The sequence below is a fragment of the Ptychodera flava genome, chromosome 14 (genome assembly GCF_041260155.1).
Source record: "Ptychodera flava strain L36383 chromosome 14, AS_Pfla_20210202, whole genome shotgun sequence".
Classification (NCBI taxonomy): domain Eukaryota; kingdom Metazoa; phylum Hemichordata; class Enteropneusta; family Ptychoderidae; genus Ptychodera; species Ptychodera flava.
Window position 1 is genome coordinate 1,188,685 of NC_091941.1, and position 17,223 is coordinate 1,205,907.

Here is a 17,223-nt window from a genome sequence, read left to right on the forward strand (position 1 = left end):
CACATTTCTGCGCATGCTTTAACGGTCACATAGCGTACGTAGAAAGTAATAGACGCATCGGTCATACTGTGTGCCGCCAGACTATTTTCATGCACAAACACATGTAGACATTTATGTCTATCCGCATAGGCCTATAAAATCTAATACATAAGAGCGCCTGTGCAGTTGAAGTAATTTGTCTGTAAATATATCAAATGATTAAGATATGAATATGATCCAATGAACAAAATTTGTAAAAGTGTCTGAAACTGAAATAGCTGGGCTTATTGTTGTCAACTTTTACCTTCAGTATTTCCGTGTGCTGTATACAGTCAATTTCTCTTAACATGTTTATTCTGATTTAGTTTGATTTCGTTCTTTATGGAACAGAAAGCTTGCTCTTATTTTCTTTATTTTGAAAATATTTTTGTCATATTTGTGAAACAAACGCACGTTTCGAATTATGTAGTATAATACACTCAGTCCATTGATGTAAATAATTATCAATTTATTGCATTGCTCGGCTCTCATATGCTTTCTCATTACACCCATTCCGAATAGAAGTGTTTTATAGCATTGACAAGATAACAAGATATTGATGTTTAAAAGTTAATATAAAAATCCCGGTGTAGAAGACCTGGAAAAATAGACGTGGTAGCAATGATATCGCCTTGCAACCGGAACAGCAAACGGCCTAGATCTAATCTGATCCAACCGAGACTGAAGTAGCAATGTTATCACATGGAGCGGTTATAGCGGCGGCTACGGATAGAAGCCCAGTCGATTTACTCCGTATCGGGCCAATTACCCGTTTGTTATTGAAACATTGGCAAGTTATCATAACCATGTTATCACTGAGTTGAATTTGTCGTGGAATAATTGGCAATATCACCAAGGGAGGTTACAATGTGGCATTATTTTGACCCAGTGCCGTTTCGTTCCTACAGTTTTTTTTCTGCTTGATTACTTACAGAGGAATTCCGCGCACTTTGTCCGTACGGTGAAGGTTACCAAGTGACTTCTGTTCAAGGTCAGAAATTAGGTATGACAACTACTTATTTATTCTACTAACTTCTGTTCAAGGTCAGAAATTAGGTATGGCAACTACTCATGTTTTCCACTATATGACGATGGAAAATAACAATGCATAGAAAGTAGATGTACAGTAAACGGTTGCGGTAATTTAGAACCTAATTTGAAAGATTTTCTCTTTCTGTACCATTGGAAACATGAAAATATTCTCTTTTACATTCAAGAATAAAATCAAGAGTCACACTGTGCAACTTTTTCCATGAAGTAACAAAACCTTCAGAGCTGAGACAGTAGTCTTTCTCACGAACATACTCAACTTACCCTCTATTTGAAATTCAAGGTGACCTCTATTTTTGTATTAAATCAATTGGATTACTAATGAGAGATTTCCGTTATCACCAATGAAGGCTGTTAAAACATAGCATGAGAAAGGGGCGAGGAAATCTTAGTTTTTTCAAGTTTTTTTTAGAAACTTGAGACTATTAAGTTGCGTAGTTTCGATTTAATAACAGTAAAAATAAGACTTGGAAAATGTTGTCAAACCAAGCACTTTACAACAAACTGTCTTTACATATTTCACCTGCAGTTTTTTATTTGTAAACATTTTTTGAGTAGCCCCTAACCAATTTTTAACTTTACAGAAATCGACGAATGTGAGACGATAGCTGGCCTCTGCAAAAACGGTCGATGCTTGAATACCATTGGTAGCTTCCGATGTTTGTGTAATGTTGGCTACAAACCAAACCGTCAAGGCAACAGATGTGTCGGTGAGTGGTAGAAATGTGCAGGCAAGATAAAGTTCTAGGTATTTTTATAAGTCTCTGTGAACACATGCAATTTTGAATGACGTCAGTGACACCGGTGATGAATTCTTAGCCTGTGACAAATAGGGGTACATTTTAAAGATGCGACGGTTGACCTGATAGGAAGTGAAAGCTACATTGGTGTCATGGTAACCAACCGTTGTAATCGAAAACAACATGTATTCGACCTCCCTAATTGACCTAGGAGGAGTTAGAAGTCTATTTCAATTCACAGAATATTTGCGGTTTTATCGTTTAAAATGCCATGTTCTTTCTTAAAAAATATTCCGTGTCTCAGATGACAACGAATGTGATGGAATTCCTGCACCCTGTTCAAATGGTGACTGTATAAATACCAAAGGTAGTTATTACTGTGTCTGCCCGGAGGGATATCATTTGACTGAAGACAGACAACATTGCATGGGTAAGGCTGGCTAGTTATTTTTCCATGTCACTTCCAAGATAGTTAACACTAATGACTTACACTATCGTATTGGATTTCTAGCAACAACATCTTTATTTAATCCCTTTATACTTCAGCATTTGTACCTTCAACTTTAGGAGATGATTTCGTAAGAATGTTATGCAGTTCAAGCAGGTTTACCGAACGGTGTTTTTCAGAGACAGGTAACTCGCCACATTGACATCCAATGACCAAAATCATGAAGTTTAGCACTGTGTCAAATTCTCTTGTTAAAGGAACAAAACAATTGTCGTGACCGATAATATAGAAATAACGGGCGACGCGCTGACCATTAACGTTTATTTGTGGGCAAGGGCGAGAGGAAAGCCAAAAATTAACGGGCGAGGCTTGCCGAGCCCGTTAATTTGGCTTTCCTCGAGCCCGCGCCCACAAATAAACGTTAATGGTCAGAGCGGAGTCTGTTATTTCCATTATATTATCAGCGAACACAAGAAAACCGTCAAAATTTCCGAAAATTTCGGGAGCGAACGACAACTGGGCCCCGAAACTGAGCAATACCGACGCACTGTCACGCGCGCTGTAAAAAATTGGCAAATCCGGAGATGTTTTCAGAAAAAAGTATCTCAACTTGACCTACAAGTGCTCCATTTTATTTTGTGATTGATTATGATTTACTTTTGAGCTGTAAAGTTACGATACTTTGAGTTGTTAATCTTAATATTCATATTCACGGGCCTGTAAACAAACCATTACTGTGTATTTGTGGTCAGTCACATGGTTCAGCTCGACCAAACAAAATGCGACAGACAGGGCATGGTAATATAATGTCAGTTGACGCACAGGTGCATGCAGTGATCAGGGTACAGTAACGTTTTTTTTTTACCAAAAACTGCTATTTACACACAATGTACATACATACGAAAGCAACAGCCATTCGGAAGCCGACATAGTGACTAAGGTATTACACTGTTTTGCCAGTGGGGCCGTAAAGCCAATGATACTCGACGTATTTCATTGCTTACGACTGAATAGCCACCATCCTAAATACCTAATGTCACAGTTTGACTCCTATCATGCTAATCGTAATTTAGTTCCGTTGTTTTTACCAAAAATTGCTATTTACATACGATGTACATACATACGTAAGCAACAGCCATTCGGAAGCCGACATAGTGACTAAACCCTTAACAGCACATTTCAAATTTAAAGATCTTTTAGCTGTAACTTTGGTCATTTTTTTAGTAGCTCATATTTGGTTTTATATATAAATACCAAAAAGAGCTTATATGATCAGTCTGAGTGGCGTCCGTATGTCTGTATATTTGTGGGTATGTATGTGCGGATGTATGTCCGTCACACACAAAGGCTCCCATACCGCCAAAGCTACCGTCTCAGTATTTGGTGTACAGGTAAATGTAGGGGTTGAGATGTGAATTTGTTCAAATGAACACATCAGTGTCAAAAATGTGCAAATGAGGTAAGAAAAAGGGAAATACTGCAAATGTGCAGGAGTGGTGGCAGTGAACTGAATCAGCCCACACATCTGAATAAGAGGATTTTGACCTTTAACCTATTTGTATGCAGGGTACCTATTATGTTTGGGAGTGGTAGCAGTAACTGAAACAGCTAATTGGTCATTTCCTGTCATTGTTTATGAACTGTGACATATTAACAGATCTGCTGAAACCATGGATGTCTATTTTTGTACATCCATGGTTGAAAGATTCTCTGCTATGTATGTTGCTCAAGTTGACCTTCAGTACCTAAAGTTTCAGACCTTATTTACTTTTGTCATTCTTAATTTTCTGGTTTAAATATTTCTTGTTGTTTTTCTGGTTGTACTGTGCAGAAATTGTCATAACATCAACGTATAATTTTCCTGCACTGAACAGATAGAAATAACACTTATTGTTGATCTTTTGTATGTACCAATTCTGATCAAATTTGAGCGACACCGTATAATTGCGGTACTTTTTTGTTTGTTTCTGTGTATCATCTGCAGTTTCTGGTGTGAATCCCTGAACCATGGAGAAATTCCTAATATTTAGCTCATAAATATACCTTATATGCGTATAATCTGCATTGTTATTGTTTAAATTTTGTATTCAGGTCCGGACTAGAATACATTTATCAACAATAACAATGGTCATTTCACGCATACAGGGTGCGTTGGCGAGCAAGACACCGGGCATTGGTCATGATGATCGGATTATAGCAAAATTCTGTAGTTGATACATTGCAACAGAGTAGTGAAAAATTAGTCAACAGTTACAGATTATGTCCCTTTAAGCATTAAACACAAGAAGTATGTAGCTACCATAGTAGACCATTTGCTCAGCCATTACTGCATGAGATTTGCGGTCCGGAGGGCAAAACCGTGCCATACCTTCTATTTGTTTCTGTGCGTACCTACAGAGGACAGTCCATGCGCCCGTGAGCGGAAGCGACGAAATACAGCGAGAACAAAGTAAAATGCCAAAAAAAGCGAGTCTCACTTTTCACGCGTACCTTATTTTATGCGAAGTTTAATATCGTGTTCTACACGTTAAAAATTACAGATATTGACGAGTGTGTACTTGGCAATTTCTGCAACGGACGTCGATGTCTGAACACTTTGGGTAGTTACCACTGTATGCAGTTGACATGTGGTTTAGGGTACAAGGTCACCATGGATGGCAACGGTTGTGAAGGTAATCCGCAAGTGTATTAGTTCGATAAATATTGTATCCTTTGATAATGTAGGGGTGCTATCTTGTTCTCCGCAACATTTAATCGCAAGCGTGCGCCCAAACCATGCTTTGTTACTATGGAGATCAGTCTACCAGAAAGGTAAATGTCCCCCATGCCATATGGACAATTCAAATAGCACATGATATGTACCGAAAAGAGCTAAACGACTGGGAATTTCAAGCATTCTAAAACTGGTCACATGAGAACACGAACACGACACCTTGGTGATTTTTCAGCTATTCTTGATACTATGTACAACAAAGACTGCATTTCTGTACATTGATATTATGCATTAACCATAACACGAGAACGCGTGACGTTACACCTTTCCTCGCCTCGCCAAGATTTTGGTATTCATTTCTCCTTCTTTACACTGCGCTTTCCATTTTTCACCGACTCACTCGCAAAATACTTGATAAATACTTTTGTATTAGTAATGCAAAGGTGATTGGTAAAAGGAAATCTTAAGACAAATTTATATATTTTACAGACATTGACGAATGTGAAGACGAATCGACCTGTCTAGCTGGTGGATGTATAAACGACCAGGGTGGCTATCACTGTGTATGTTACCAAGGATACATGCCCGCGCACGACGGAAGGAATTGTATCGGTCAGTGGGCTGTACGAATATTCCGGGGTCCACTCATAAACTATTTAGATCAGAGATGAAAGCGCCACTAAAATGGTCTCCATGTTTGATGCGTGTGAAAGTGACTATGTATCTGTCGTTCTGTGTGTATTTATCGATGAAGGGGGATTTTGCCAGTACTTGCATATGAAATACTTCAACAGAATGGAAGTTTTATTCATGTTCGACTCTACAACATGTGTACGCTTCAAAACTTTCATAGTTCTGATTCTGTCGAAATAGTGTTTGTAACTATTGTCCTTTCAGATATCAACGAATGTGATGTGGATGACTCAATCTGTGGTGAAGGGAAATGTGTCAATTTAGAGGGAAGTTTCGTTTGTGAATGCGAAGAAGGATTTACTTTCCATCGAAATACTAAACTATGCACAGGTAACTACATGATTACAACAAGAAATTACTCAGGCATATCTCTGCACAATTTGTAGAATTTTAAGGAGTAAAGTTCTGAGAGTAAAAAGTAGCGTTAATTTTGGTTTCTGCAGGAAGCTAATTGGTCAATTGTACCATAGCGATTCAATTTCATTGAAAATATATGACGAGCAATTTGTTAGAAAAAAAAACTTCCGCGTTGATTTTATTTCATCGCAGTCCAAGTCTTGGCGGTATCGAGAGAATTGAAGACAAGACAGTAAAACTTAAATATTAAAACTGCTATTTAACTTTAATTGCTTTGTTGATGGCCTACCTTCAATGAAAGTCATCCTACTGAAACACCCATTTGTGAATTTGTTTTTGTTAAAACCGATTAAAAAGATAATCTGTATCAGAACGAATATGGATACTGAATGTGAACCGAAAGCATTTTATTGACTTTGATTAAATAATTTCATTTGACTTTGATTCAATAATTTCATTGACTTCGATTCAATCATTTCATTGACTTCGATTCAATCATTTCATTGACTTTGATTCAATCATTTCATTGACTTCGATTCAATCATTTCATTGGCTATAATTCAATCATTTCATAGACGTTGATTCAATCATTTGACTTGATTCGAATTATCATTTTATTGTCTTTGATTCAATCATTTCAATGGCTTTGATTCAATCATTTCAATGTCTTTGATTCAATCATTTCAATGTCTTTGATTCAATCATTTCAATGGCTTTGATTCGATCATTTCATTGACGTTGATGGAATTGAATACTTTTGGGAGAAAAGAAATTGAGCCTGTTGTATACTATCGTAAGAAATCTCTCTGATGTTTGCTCGTTTTATTGTCTTGACCTTTAACACGCTTTCTCGCCAGATGAAAGTAAAAAGGACTGTTACACTAATCTCAATGAGCTGCACTTTTGTGAGAATATTATCGGAACCAATATAACGCGGGACGAGTGTTGCTGTTCACTTGGCGAGGGCTGGGGCGATAACTGTAACCTTTGGCCGTGTCCTCTGCTCGGTTCACGTAAGTATGTTTGGTCTGATGGCTGCAATTCATCTCTTTCCAATAGCACGTGACTTGTCGATGAGGAAAATGTATGCATTTGAAAATGTTGGTCTCATCACGTGCATACTTGAGGGGAGTCTTCCGTTTCGTAACACTATCTTTTTCTGGCTGCACTGGAAAGTTAGCGCATTTATTTCTTGTGTTAACGTTGACAGATGAAACTAATAGAAAGAGTATCCTAGTATCTAAATCGAGAAACACATACATCAATCTATCATCATAAACGTCTCGGTAAAATTAATTCATAGTGATTGATGGTGTCTTTCAATTTGTAAAAAAAAGTTAATAACATAACATAGTGACTTGCCCATTTCTTTGCCCCCGCAGCTTTCTGTTCTCAGAAATCCACCTCTATGGCTTAGCGGTAGTCAAAATAAAGACCGTAATACGATAGCGTAAAAGACTGACCCATCTCTACATTCGATTTCGATCAGATTGCTGCTATGATTGACTATGTAGAACTCTATTGATTATCATTACGATTAAATTTAGGAACCTACAACGAACTGTGTCCTGGCGGCAATGGGAAGATATTGGTTGGAACTGAACAACAAGGCTACCATCTTGAAGGTAGATATCGTATCGATCATCTCTGTCTTTGATAAATGAATCTGAAGTAAGATTTCCTCATCCTATAGTGTGAACTTTCAGTATCTTAAAAATCCCAGCTTATTCAGCTATGATGGAAAACACTGCCTTGAAGATCTTGCAAACGATGTAATAATGGTTTGGAACAAGGGATTCACAACTTTACCAGAATTATAAAATGTCAGATTTCGTGAAAGAAAAGCATAATTCTGTTCTACACTACTGCAGATATTGATGAGTGTTCCCTGTTCGATGGTTTATGCACAAACGGTCAGTGTGTCAACACACCAAATGGGTATCAGTGTGAATGTACCATTGGATTCAAATATAATCTTCTTACACGGGAATGTATAGGTAAGTGGGACACCTTAATTTTACAACGGCAAACTTAAAGGTCAAAGAACGACTCGTCAAGACTTCTACATATGCGGAGTTCGTAGTCTCCATACAATTCTGTAACTGCCAAGTTGGAGGATGGGTCGCGTCATTTCGGCCACAACCAACTCGGTTACGCTCAAACAATTGTGTACAAGACACATCTACTCTTCAATACTTCAGAATAAAATATAACGAAGAGTAATAAGCTTATATCTACGATCAACGACCGCTTAGTTTGCATCGGATGGTGTGTATTATTCTATGCATACCACGCGGCGGCCGCTATGTATCGAAACACTCGTAACTGTGGTCCAACCCACCCTATCCGCTGCACATCATGCGATAAAAAGTCCAACCCCCTACCCACTGCATATCATGCGATGCAAAGTCCAACAGCAGAAAAGCAGCAAGTCTGAAATAAAATTAAATGGACATGAGCCACATCTTCTTCAAATTACGTTTATTAAACGACTCCAAATTGCATTTTAGTACATTGCATCCATTGCATCATTTATTCGTGCAGAAAGGAAAATTCAAGTAAACGTTTTCGCGTGATTTTAAATTCTCTGTCATTCAAAAAACTGGTCGTATCACATGGAAAATGTAACATCCAAGCAGGAAAATTAGGTATCTGTTGTTCCGACGTGTAACAATTATGCTTATTTTATGAGGATTCCAGTGCGTAGATGCATTATGTCCTCCGTTTATGTTACTTGAAGCGTATTAAGCTTACCATAGAAGTAGCCATACTTTAGTGGGCACCCTGTTTTTATTTATATTCTTCAGACTTGTGCATGCAGTTCAAGGACATGTTCAATAATGTATGGACATTCTTCATTAAATACTTCTGATCACATGAACTAATGTTAGTTTGAAAGTCAAATCTAGAAAATAATTCAAAATGCAGTTGAAGGACCTTCAACTGCAACTTGTTTTGTTTGGACCATTTGATATCCTGGGGGGTCTTGAATATTGAGAGGTTGCATTTTTTTTCGTACCTGATCTACTGTTCAAAATTTTTTTTCACTCTCTAATTACTGGACTTTTTTTCTCGCACTCCTCATTTGGATACTTTTTTTCCCAACAACAAATGTACAGTCCTCTACTGTGTGCGGAGTAAAATGTTGCACATTAGATAATCAGTTGGAACACAATACTTGTACATATATTTAGGGAGGGGTTCCAGAAAGTAGCTTTTGATGGATTTTTTTTCTTTCACCTCAGTGAGCCATCCTTTTTTATCCTAAGCTCCCTCTGGCTGAATTTTTTTTTCATTGACATTCGCTGGGAATATTTTTTTTAAAAATCTTCCAGACCCACAAGGATATCAAATGGTCCACCCCATATTAGTTTTTACGTGAAAAATATTTATTGTTGCGGTTTGTGATCATCGTCCATTTTCTTTTCTATCTCTCTCTCCCCTCCCCCCTTCCATTTAAGATATCGACGAATGCCTTGAAATGGACACGTGCCATCACGGTACATGCGAAAACACGATCGGCTCCTATCGTTGCGAATGTGACAATTCAAGAACTCTTGATGATTCAGGTCAGAGATGCATAGGTAGGTTATCCTGGAGTTTACACGTCCTCTCCAAGGATGCTTGCATAAAATGGTTAGTTGTTTGTAAACGGGTCAGTACTGATGGGTATGTCCACAGTCACTTGTTTTCTAAAATTCCGCTCTGCGCCTACGCGCCCCACAGACGTGTACATATGCATCATCTTCTCAGGCATATACCCGCACGTCTATGGGGCGCGTAGGCGCAGAGCGGAGTGTTAGAACACATGTGACTGTGGTTTGTTTAGCATCTACAGCTGTTTCGTAGAATTTTTGTAATTATATTTTCAATTGAGTATACCTCATATTGTACGAACATTGACTTGTATACCTGGTTTGTTTTCCCAATACAGTTCCAGTTCCAGTCATACAGGACACTGATAGCCCAGCGGAATGCTGGACTGAACTTGGTAACAATTTGGATTGCAATTCGGCGGTGGAAGGGCAAAGGTCAACATATTCAGAATGTTGTTGTGAAGGTGGCGCAGCTTGGGGATCTAGGTGTCGCCTTTGCCCATTGCGGAATTCGGGTAAGACAGACTCAAACCCCATTCTCTCCATTTCGACGCTTTAAATGTTCCGAAGGTAATTTTATGGATGTATTTTGCTACGATTATGATTTAGAAGTGTGTGGTGTTTGGTAAGTCAGTTAAACTGAATTATATCTTCCTGCATGATAACCTGGTTGGTTCTCTGTTTAAATTTTTTTCTGGGTTTTGGTTTCGACCAGAATTATATAAATTAAGCTGTGCTTTATTTTGTAAACGGCATTACCAAAGTGGCTCTTAGATTAAAAGATATGAAGATAAAATGGAAGAAATAGTATTTTCCACTAGCTGAGGAATGTTCAGCGATAAGAAAGGCCAGAAATTCACGTCTTCACTTTTACTTTCAGATGAGTACGCTCTTCTCTGTGCGGATTATTTCCAAAGACAAAGTTTTCGATCCGGACCGCACGCAATTCGGACAGCCAGCGGCCACGCTGCTGACACTTATGGTAAGCGGTGGAATGCTTCCCCGTAAGCAATGGCTGCAAATGCTTCTGCGCTTGCTCTTCGTTTCCCCCTGCATTGTCTCCCAGTGATTGTCTCCCAGTGATTGTCTCCCAGTGATGGCTAACGGACTCCTCTTTCAGATTCAAATTCATGCATGTTAGAGTTTGTTGATTTTGTACTGTTGGAATCGTCAAAACAAAGTGTTGACACTGTGTTTGTAAAGATATTATATAGACATTTGAAACTCGAAGCAACTATTTACATGATTTAGGTAACGTTAATTCACACATCCACGCTACACTACGAAAGACAGATTTAATGCGAATATTCAGATCATGAACTCAGATTTCTGAACAGTTGTACTATTGACACATATGAATTTGGTTAAGGCTTACATATCTAAATGTAGATTTTCCGGTCAATTTATGTCATTTTTACAAGCGTTCGGATATTACTGTGTAACCAGGGTGATCTGGTCAATAAATCATAATACACCATTTCATTTCAAAATTAAAACTTAATGCCTGGTGTGTGCCTGTTCTATTTCGATTCGTCGACTCTTCCTTGTTTTTCCGGTAACATGTTATGTTCATTTCTGTATTTCGGTAGTGCTTTGTTTTGTGTTAATATCTTAATTTTTATCCATTAAAATATGACTTTGCAGTTTTATACTCTGTACGTATGTTTATTTAACGTTGTAGGGACATGTTGCCGTTGCACGCTTTTTGATAAAATCGTTGATATAGCGAAGAAAGGACGGTGGATGTTGTGAAATATATGTTAATATTTTTATAATGTTCATCAGACGGACTTTTTGTTCTGTTTTGAAAGCTAAAGAAAACCTTTTGCTTAACTTGATTATCCTTTACAATCTTATATGCACATGGGTAAAATGTAAAAAAACACGAATTCTTCATGAAGTTTTAAATCTGACTTAAATTTGACTTATTCCCGTCTTAGCAAGTTCATGCTCAGCCCAAATATTCAAGTCTACAGCGTTCTCTTTAATGTTACGGCAAGACATTTACCTAGCAGTTTTTCCACAGATAATTGTTGTGCTAATTCACACGATCTTTATTCAAATATGATATCAAAGGCGGAACGGAAATAATTGAAGATTACTAAAAGGACTTGAGGGGTCATGTTCAAATTTTTAACATTGGTTTGTGTGACAAAACGCAGTATCAAGTGGTATATCTTCTGAAAGTTAAAGTTGTTGAAGCTTCGAATGTTTTGGAATCTAAGCACCTTAGTTTTTATATTCCGTAAACCGTTTTAACTTCAAGAAACTTTGATCTGTTTATTTGTACATTTGTCGAGCGAAATTGTGGTATCAATTGTTAAAGAAAAAGAAGAAATGTAAACCAACATTGGTCTCAAAAGATTCGTACATCTGGGATGCACATTTTTGCCGAAGGCGTTCAACTGGACCATTCACGCTTTGTATTCTATGACGTCTGCAAGTCGTCAAATGATACTTTGAACTCTAGTTTCCTGCATGCGTGAATGCAAATTTGACCTCTGCAAGGGACCGGATTCACTTTTCTTGCATGCATCTGTTATTGCCATAGAGACATGTGAACTTTTTAAAAACTGCCTGCGCTTTAACAGGAGAGCAACCGATACTATACAATAGTCCTAACAGCTAGTTATAGACACCATCTCATTTCATCCATATCACAGATGTGTCACCCTCATCAAAAGCAAACAAACGCTTCCTTTCCAGGTCAAGGGTCACTTGAGTGGGATTGCGGACTGAATACTGATTGTGTCAATGGTCGCTGCCTACGAACACAGACTGGCTATACTTGTGAATGCTACAGTGGCTATAAACTCGATAGAACTAGAAGCAGATGTATCGGTAACAAATGCTTTCATTTCTGAACATTCAAGTTGCTTTGCTCGGGTAAAATATAGCTTGCAAGTATATATTACATTGAACAAAATCTCGATAATGTAGTCGGCAATGAGACAATGTACGTATTATGAGCAAGATGGGTCCAAACACAGGTGTCCGGAGTTGCCGGTGTACATGCATAGAGAGAGATTGCATGTACACCGGCAACTCCGGACACCTGTGGTCCAAAACTACAACTATTATATTTACAGCAGGTGTCCTTAATAGGTAAGCATATCTTCCAGACATACAACTAGACAATATTTAATATCAGTGACGTTTAGAGTTAATCGTATGAATCAAGGTGCTATTCGTTTTGTCCTAAATTCGTGTGACCGGCGCTTTGTAGAAGTCTATAGAAATCCAAGGCTACATTCACAAAAGGGAAGGGGTGCGAGGGTTTGGAGTCAAGAACATTTTTCGAATACTTCTCCCATGTCACGTAAAAATAATTAAAATGCCTCTCCCCATCGCATATGCAAAAAATTAAGCTTCCACTTGTCAGACTGCATAAATTGATGAACTTTTGTCTTTTGCAAAACTGGTCAAAAACAACTTCAAGTCAAGAACAATTGAAATTTTGTTCCTAGATTACAACCTAGATTATACATTCATTGTTCTGAATAGGGTTTATGTTAAGTAATGGATAATATATATCAGATTTTGTGAAGACAGTTTATTGACATGGCATCGAAAGGAAAGCAGTGACGATCTCATATTAGAAGAGGCAATTTTCATGGTATCGCATAAGACTAATTACGTACTGTAAAGGAAATACATATTTTCACATTATATATCCAATAAGCATTGTAATCATTGCACGGTGAAGATGATTGCATTCTGGCATAAAAGTTAGCAGACCACTAGTTTTCCAAGGTATTGACGTCAGTCCAATCTTTTCCAGGTAGATACATGTATGCTTAAAGTTCACAGAAAGGAGGGCCAATGTTGAGTAAACATACATTCCAATACATTCAAGAAACCTTTGAAACCCTAAACAAGTACATTTTTCTGTATTAACTCCTTAAATTAGACAAGAATATTCAAGAAATCTGTATCTCAAGAAAATATAGAAAACGAAAATGTCATTTGCCTCTATATGAATTGTCAGTTTACAAATAATATAGCCCTACTCGGTGATCATAACATTGAAACCAACTTGCCTGCATATTGTTCTTCCTTTATAAGCTAACTATTTTGTCGAACTGAAAAACATTGCTTTGTTGTACTCAAAGCCTTGTTAATTCATGACTGTAGAGGGCTAAATTAATGTACTCACAGCATTGTTAGTTCATATGACGTAGAGGGCTGAAAGACGTACACAAACAAATGTAACAGTAAAAGAATGGTATTATTCTGTTGATTTTTGTGGGCATTGGGGGCGCACCTCCAGAATCTACCACTGATTTTTTTTTTCAATTTAAAATACTGACACTAACTCTCCGTTGTAAGTGGGGATACGAGTTCATTTAGTCACGCTGTCATCTTTCTCGTACCAGTGATCCAGAATAACTATCGACCAAAACAATAGAACCATTACCTAGCGTGTTTTTCTTCAAGCAAATACACTTCCACCTTTCTCTTTGCATGTGTGTTGAATATCTGCCAAAAGTAAGCCCTGACCATGTTCAGTACTCTGATTTTCAGTGTTCATCAACAGAATTATCTAAGTGGATTCAAATGAATCCAGACTTTATACGTGTAAGTCCATGAGCCACATAGTAAAACACTTTCAAACTCCCCCAAATCACACTGGCACCCACTTCCCATCGTTTGTGAATTCTGGCCAATCATTAAATTACTAGAGAGTTCGCCTAACATAAACATAACATCATCACAAACTGTTCTAGTAAACTTCTGTTTTGTTTTACCTCGACTTAGACGGGCAGATTCTTCCATCAGCTTTAACTCTGAGCAGTTGATTGACTGTGCACAACTTTCAAAGGAGAACAAAGGACTAAAATCACATAAACAGTCAGTGTCAATGTCAATAAACACTACTGCGAGAACCAGGGATTAAGGACTGAGCCTGCATGTGCATCTGGAAACGGCAGGGTCTTACCAACAATACCAGTAATACTATAGAAACTTATTGACTGGCCACTAGGCCAGGATGCGGCATTTGGAATACGTTTGTTTTCCTTTGCTGGTACCCAAATACGGCCAGTCAAAGTGTTTTAAACAACCTTCATCGACCTTCCCTATTTAAGATCGAAAACTGTCTCTGCTTTCATTTATCTACAACGGTGATGACAATTCCATTTTCTTTTACGTTTTCTGGAATGTGCACATGCATGCATGGATGAGGTTTTCAACCTTGTCTAGGCCTCGGTTGCCAATTTTTTACCTCGTCAAGTAACAATTCTGAAATAGTTCACTTGTGTAAACTCGCTCTGTTTATGCATTACATGTATTGTCATTATGACGCATCTTTGGTGATCTCGAATTGATGAATCGCGTCAGAGTAAAGGGGTAATTGATAGTGTGTGTTATATCCAAAAGGTCAATTCATACAATAGCTTGAAATAGCTTGTGATGACAAACACGACATCAGAGTCACGACAGTGTCTGTGAAACTCAAGAAAATTATATTAAAGTCGTCGGACGACTGACGGACGACCAATTTTTGTTTTCTCTGCAGATATCAATGAATGCAGATTATTCACAAACCTATGTTGGAATGCTAGATGTATCAACATGCCTGGTTCATTCAGGTGTTTATGTCTTCCTGGCCATGTTGAAACCATCCGTAATTTCTGTATCAGAAGACCTTATCCGTGAAGCAAAGAGAACTTCTTCTGGGACATGTTGAACGTGTTCGGTTACCTGAGTCGCTACTGCGCAGACATTTCGTCGGTGATTTATGTAAATAGCGTTCATTCAAAGGATCAATAGATTTGTGCAAAGACTGAATAAAAATAATACTAAGAGGACAGAGACAGTTAATCGAGGTGTTGGAAGATTACAAGATAAACATCGTCGTGCAGCTATACATCGATTTGATCTACTCTTCAAGTGGAAGTAGAAAAATTCTTCATATTTATCTCAAATTTTTATTTTTTACATTTATCATTTCCATTCTACTGTTTGTTGTGTTTAGTTTTGTAATTGGGTGCAGCCTCTGCGTGTTTTCTATGTATTTGGTTGTGTTTGCTTTATAAAACTCTGTAATTAGGTTTTTGAATGTCTGTCTGTGTCATTTTTACTTACACTGCTGCCATTATATTATAAGAGAAGCTATGGAGTAAAGGATCTGTATTGCTTAATGTGTAACGTTCTCAGAAATTTCCCGCCATTGCTTTCGGCAAATTTTGTCATCGTTCGATACTCAAGTTTCCTATCAACATTTATACTTCTGATACATATAGGAATCATTGGGTACAATTAATAAATATTTCGCCTTGCAAAATGAAAAACCAGAGACATCCTGGCACCGAAGTTATTCGCATAGAGCAACTTTAAAAACAATATCCATTCCCTTTTCCAAAGTAACAAAATAACGTTACAGTGTATCAGTGGCAGTGTCAAGGCCACACTTCAGCAGTTATTATTGCCATTTGAACGTATTGACACACTATCTTCGTAGTGTGAAACCTGTCTCAAAGTGAGCACATTGTCCAAATTATATCGGCTTTCATACTTGGACAATAAACGCCGGTCAAAAAATTGCACGTCCAGCTTTCCCCAATTTACAGGAAAATAGATACATGTGGCTAGTGCACATTGAGTTTAAGAAAGTGAAGTCAGGGGATATGATAGAGCACAGAAAACACAAAGTCCATGAGCGGAGAGCTAGAGTCGTCTGCAGCTTTGAAAAAATTATAGCACAGAAAAAACTTCTAAGAACGCGCTGAATGTTGCGCCGCACTAGAACAGGAGTTGGAAGTTTGCACTGCATCAAAGCAGGATTTTGAAAGTTTGCATTCCATCAGAGCGGGATTTGAAAGTTTGCATTCCATCAGAGCGGGATTTGAAAGTTTGCACACCATCAGAGCATAATTTTATGTAAAAGTTTGCACTACATCAGAGCAGAATTTTGAAGAGTTCGTTGACGATAAATCGAATGCAACAAAGCACGTCAATTGCAGGGTTTTCGCCAGTCATTCAGCTTTGGTGACCTGCATGACATGAAGTGTACGCATCAAAAAGAATAGCCAACGACGTAGTTGCGGTTCAGTCTCCATGGATACTGGTGCAATGTTATGTTCATGTTTTGAATGAAAATTACAAAACAAAACCATCGGTTTAACTTTTTCATTTCGCTGTTATTTTTTACACTATTTGAGATTACACATCTCATGAAGGTTAACTAAAACTCTATGGTTTTATTTCTTTGAGTTTCCCTCCCTCCCTCATGAAATGGTGAGTTAATGATCGTTTGGCTGTCCTGTGTTTCACCTAGTTTTGCACATGACTATTATCGCTCAGGTATTCGTAATTTCTCTGTGAATTTTTTGCCAAAATATCATGGAAAGGGCAGCATATAAGGGAAATTGAATCTGTATCGCTCATCAATATTTAGCTGTGCAGCGAGGAAATACGGCGAAATTTCAACATGACGCGGAAGGTGGATTTGGCTTTCTGTAAGAGTACTCGACGTATGTGTGGCGAAAAGTTTAGACGCTATCAATGCACAAAATCGTTGCCTTTGGGTCGTATTGAAAAATCTTAAGAAAGAGTGAAAGCTGTTCCAACTATCCTCCCGCTACGATTTGAATTTCTGCCAACCTG

General features: G+C 37.9%; 1 protein-coding gene across 2 annotated transcripts in view; it reads left to right on the top strand.

Moving 5' to 3' along the window:
• Positions 1 to 15,668, top strand: part of LOC139148902 (latent-transforming growth factor beta-binding protein 1-like) — a 34,368-nt gene extending 18,700 nt beyond the window's left edge. For both annotated transcript variants that reach the window (XM_070720351.1, XM_070720352.1), the window contains exons 9-22: positions 953 to 1,021; positions 1,653 to 1,778; positions 2,113 to 2,238; positions 4,797 to 4,928; positions 5,459 to 5,581; positions 5,867 to 5,992; positions 6,877 to 7,032; positions 7,567 to 7,644; positions 7,891 to 8,016; positions 9,481 to 9,603; positions 9,954 to 10,130; positions 10,496 to 10,597; positions 12,322 to 12,456; positions 15,134 to 15,668. In XM_070720351.1, the coding sequence (XP_070576452.1) occupies positions 953 to 1,021; positions 1,653 to 1,778; positions 2,113 to 2,238; positions 4,797 to 4,928; positions 5,459 to 5,581; positions 5,867 to 5,992; positions 6,877 to 7,032; positions 7,567 to 7,644; positions 7,891 to 8,016; positions 9,481 to 9,603; positions 9,954 to 10,130; positions 10,496 to 10,597; positions 12,322 to 12,456; positions 15,134 to 15,273 (1,739 nt within the window). In that variant the 3' untranslated portion in view covers positions 15,274 to 15,668. The remainder of the gene's footprint in view (positions 1 to 952; positions 1,022 to 1,652; positions 1,779 to 2,112; positions 2,239 to 4,796; positions 4,929 to 5,458; positions 5,582 to 5,866; positions 5,993 to 6,876; positions 7,033 to 7,566; positions 7,645 to 7,890; positions 8,017 to 9,480; positions 9,604 to 9,953; positions 10,131 to 10,495; positions 10,598 to 12,321; positions 12,457 to 15,133) is intronic.
• Positions 15,669 to 17,223: the final 1,555 nt, after the last annotated feature.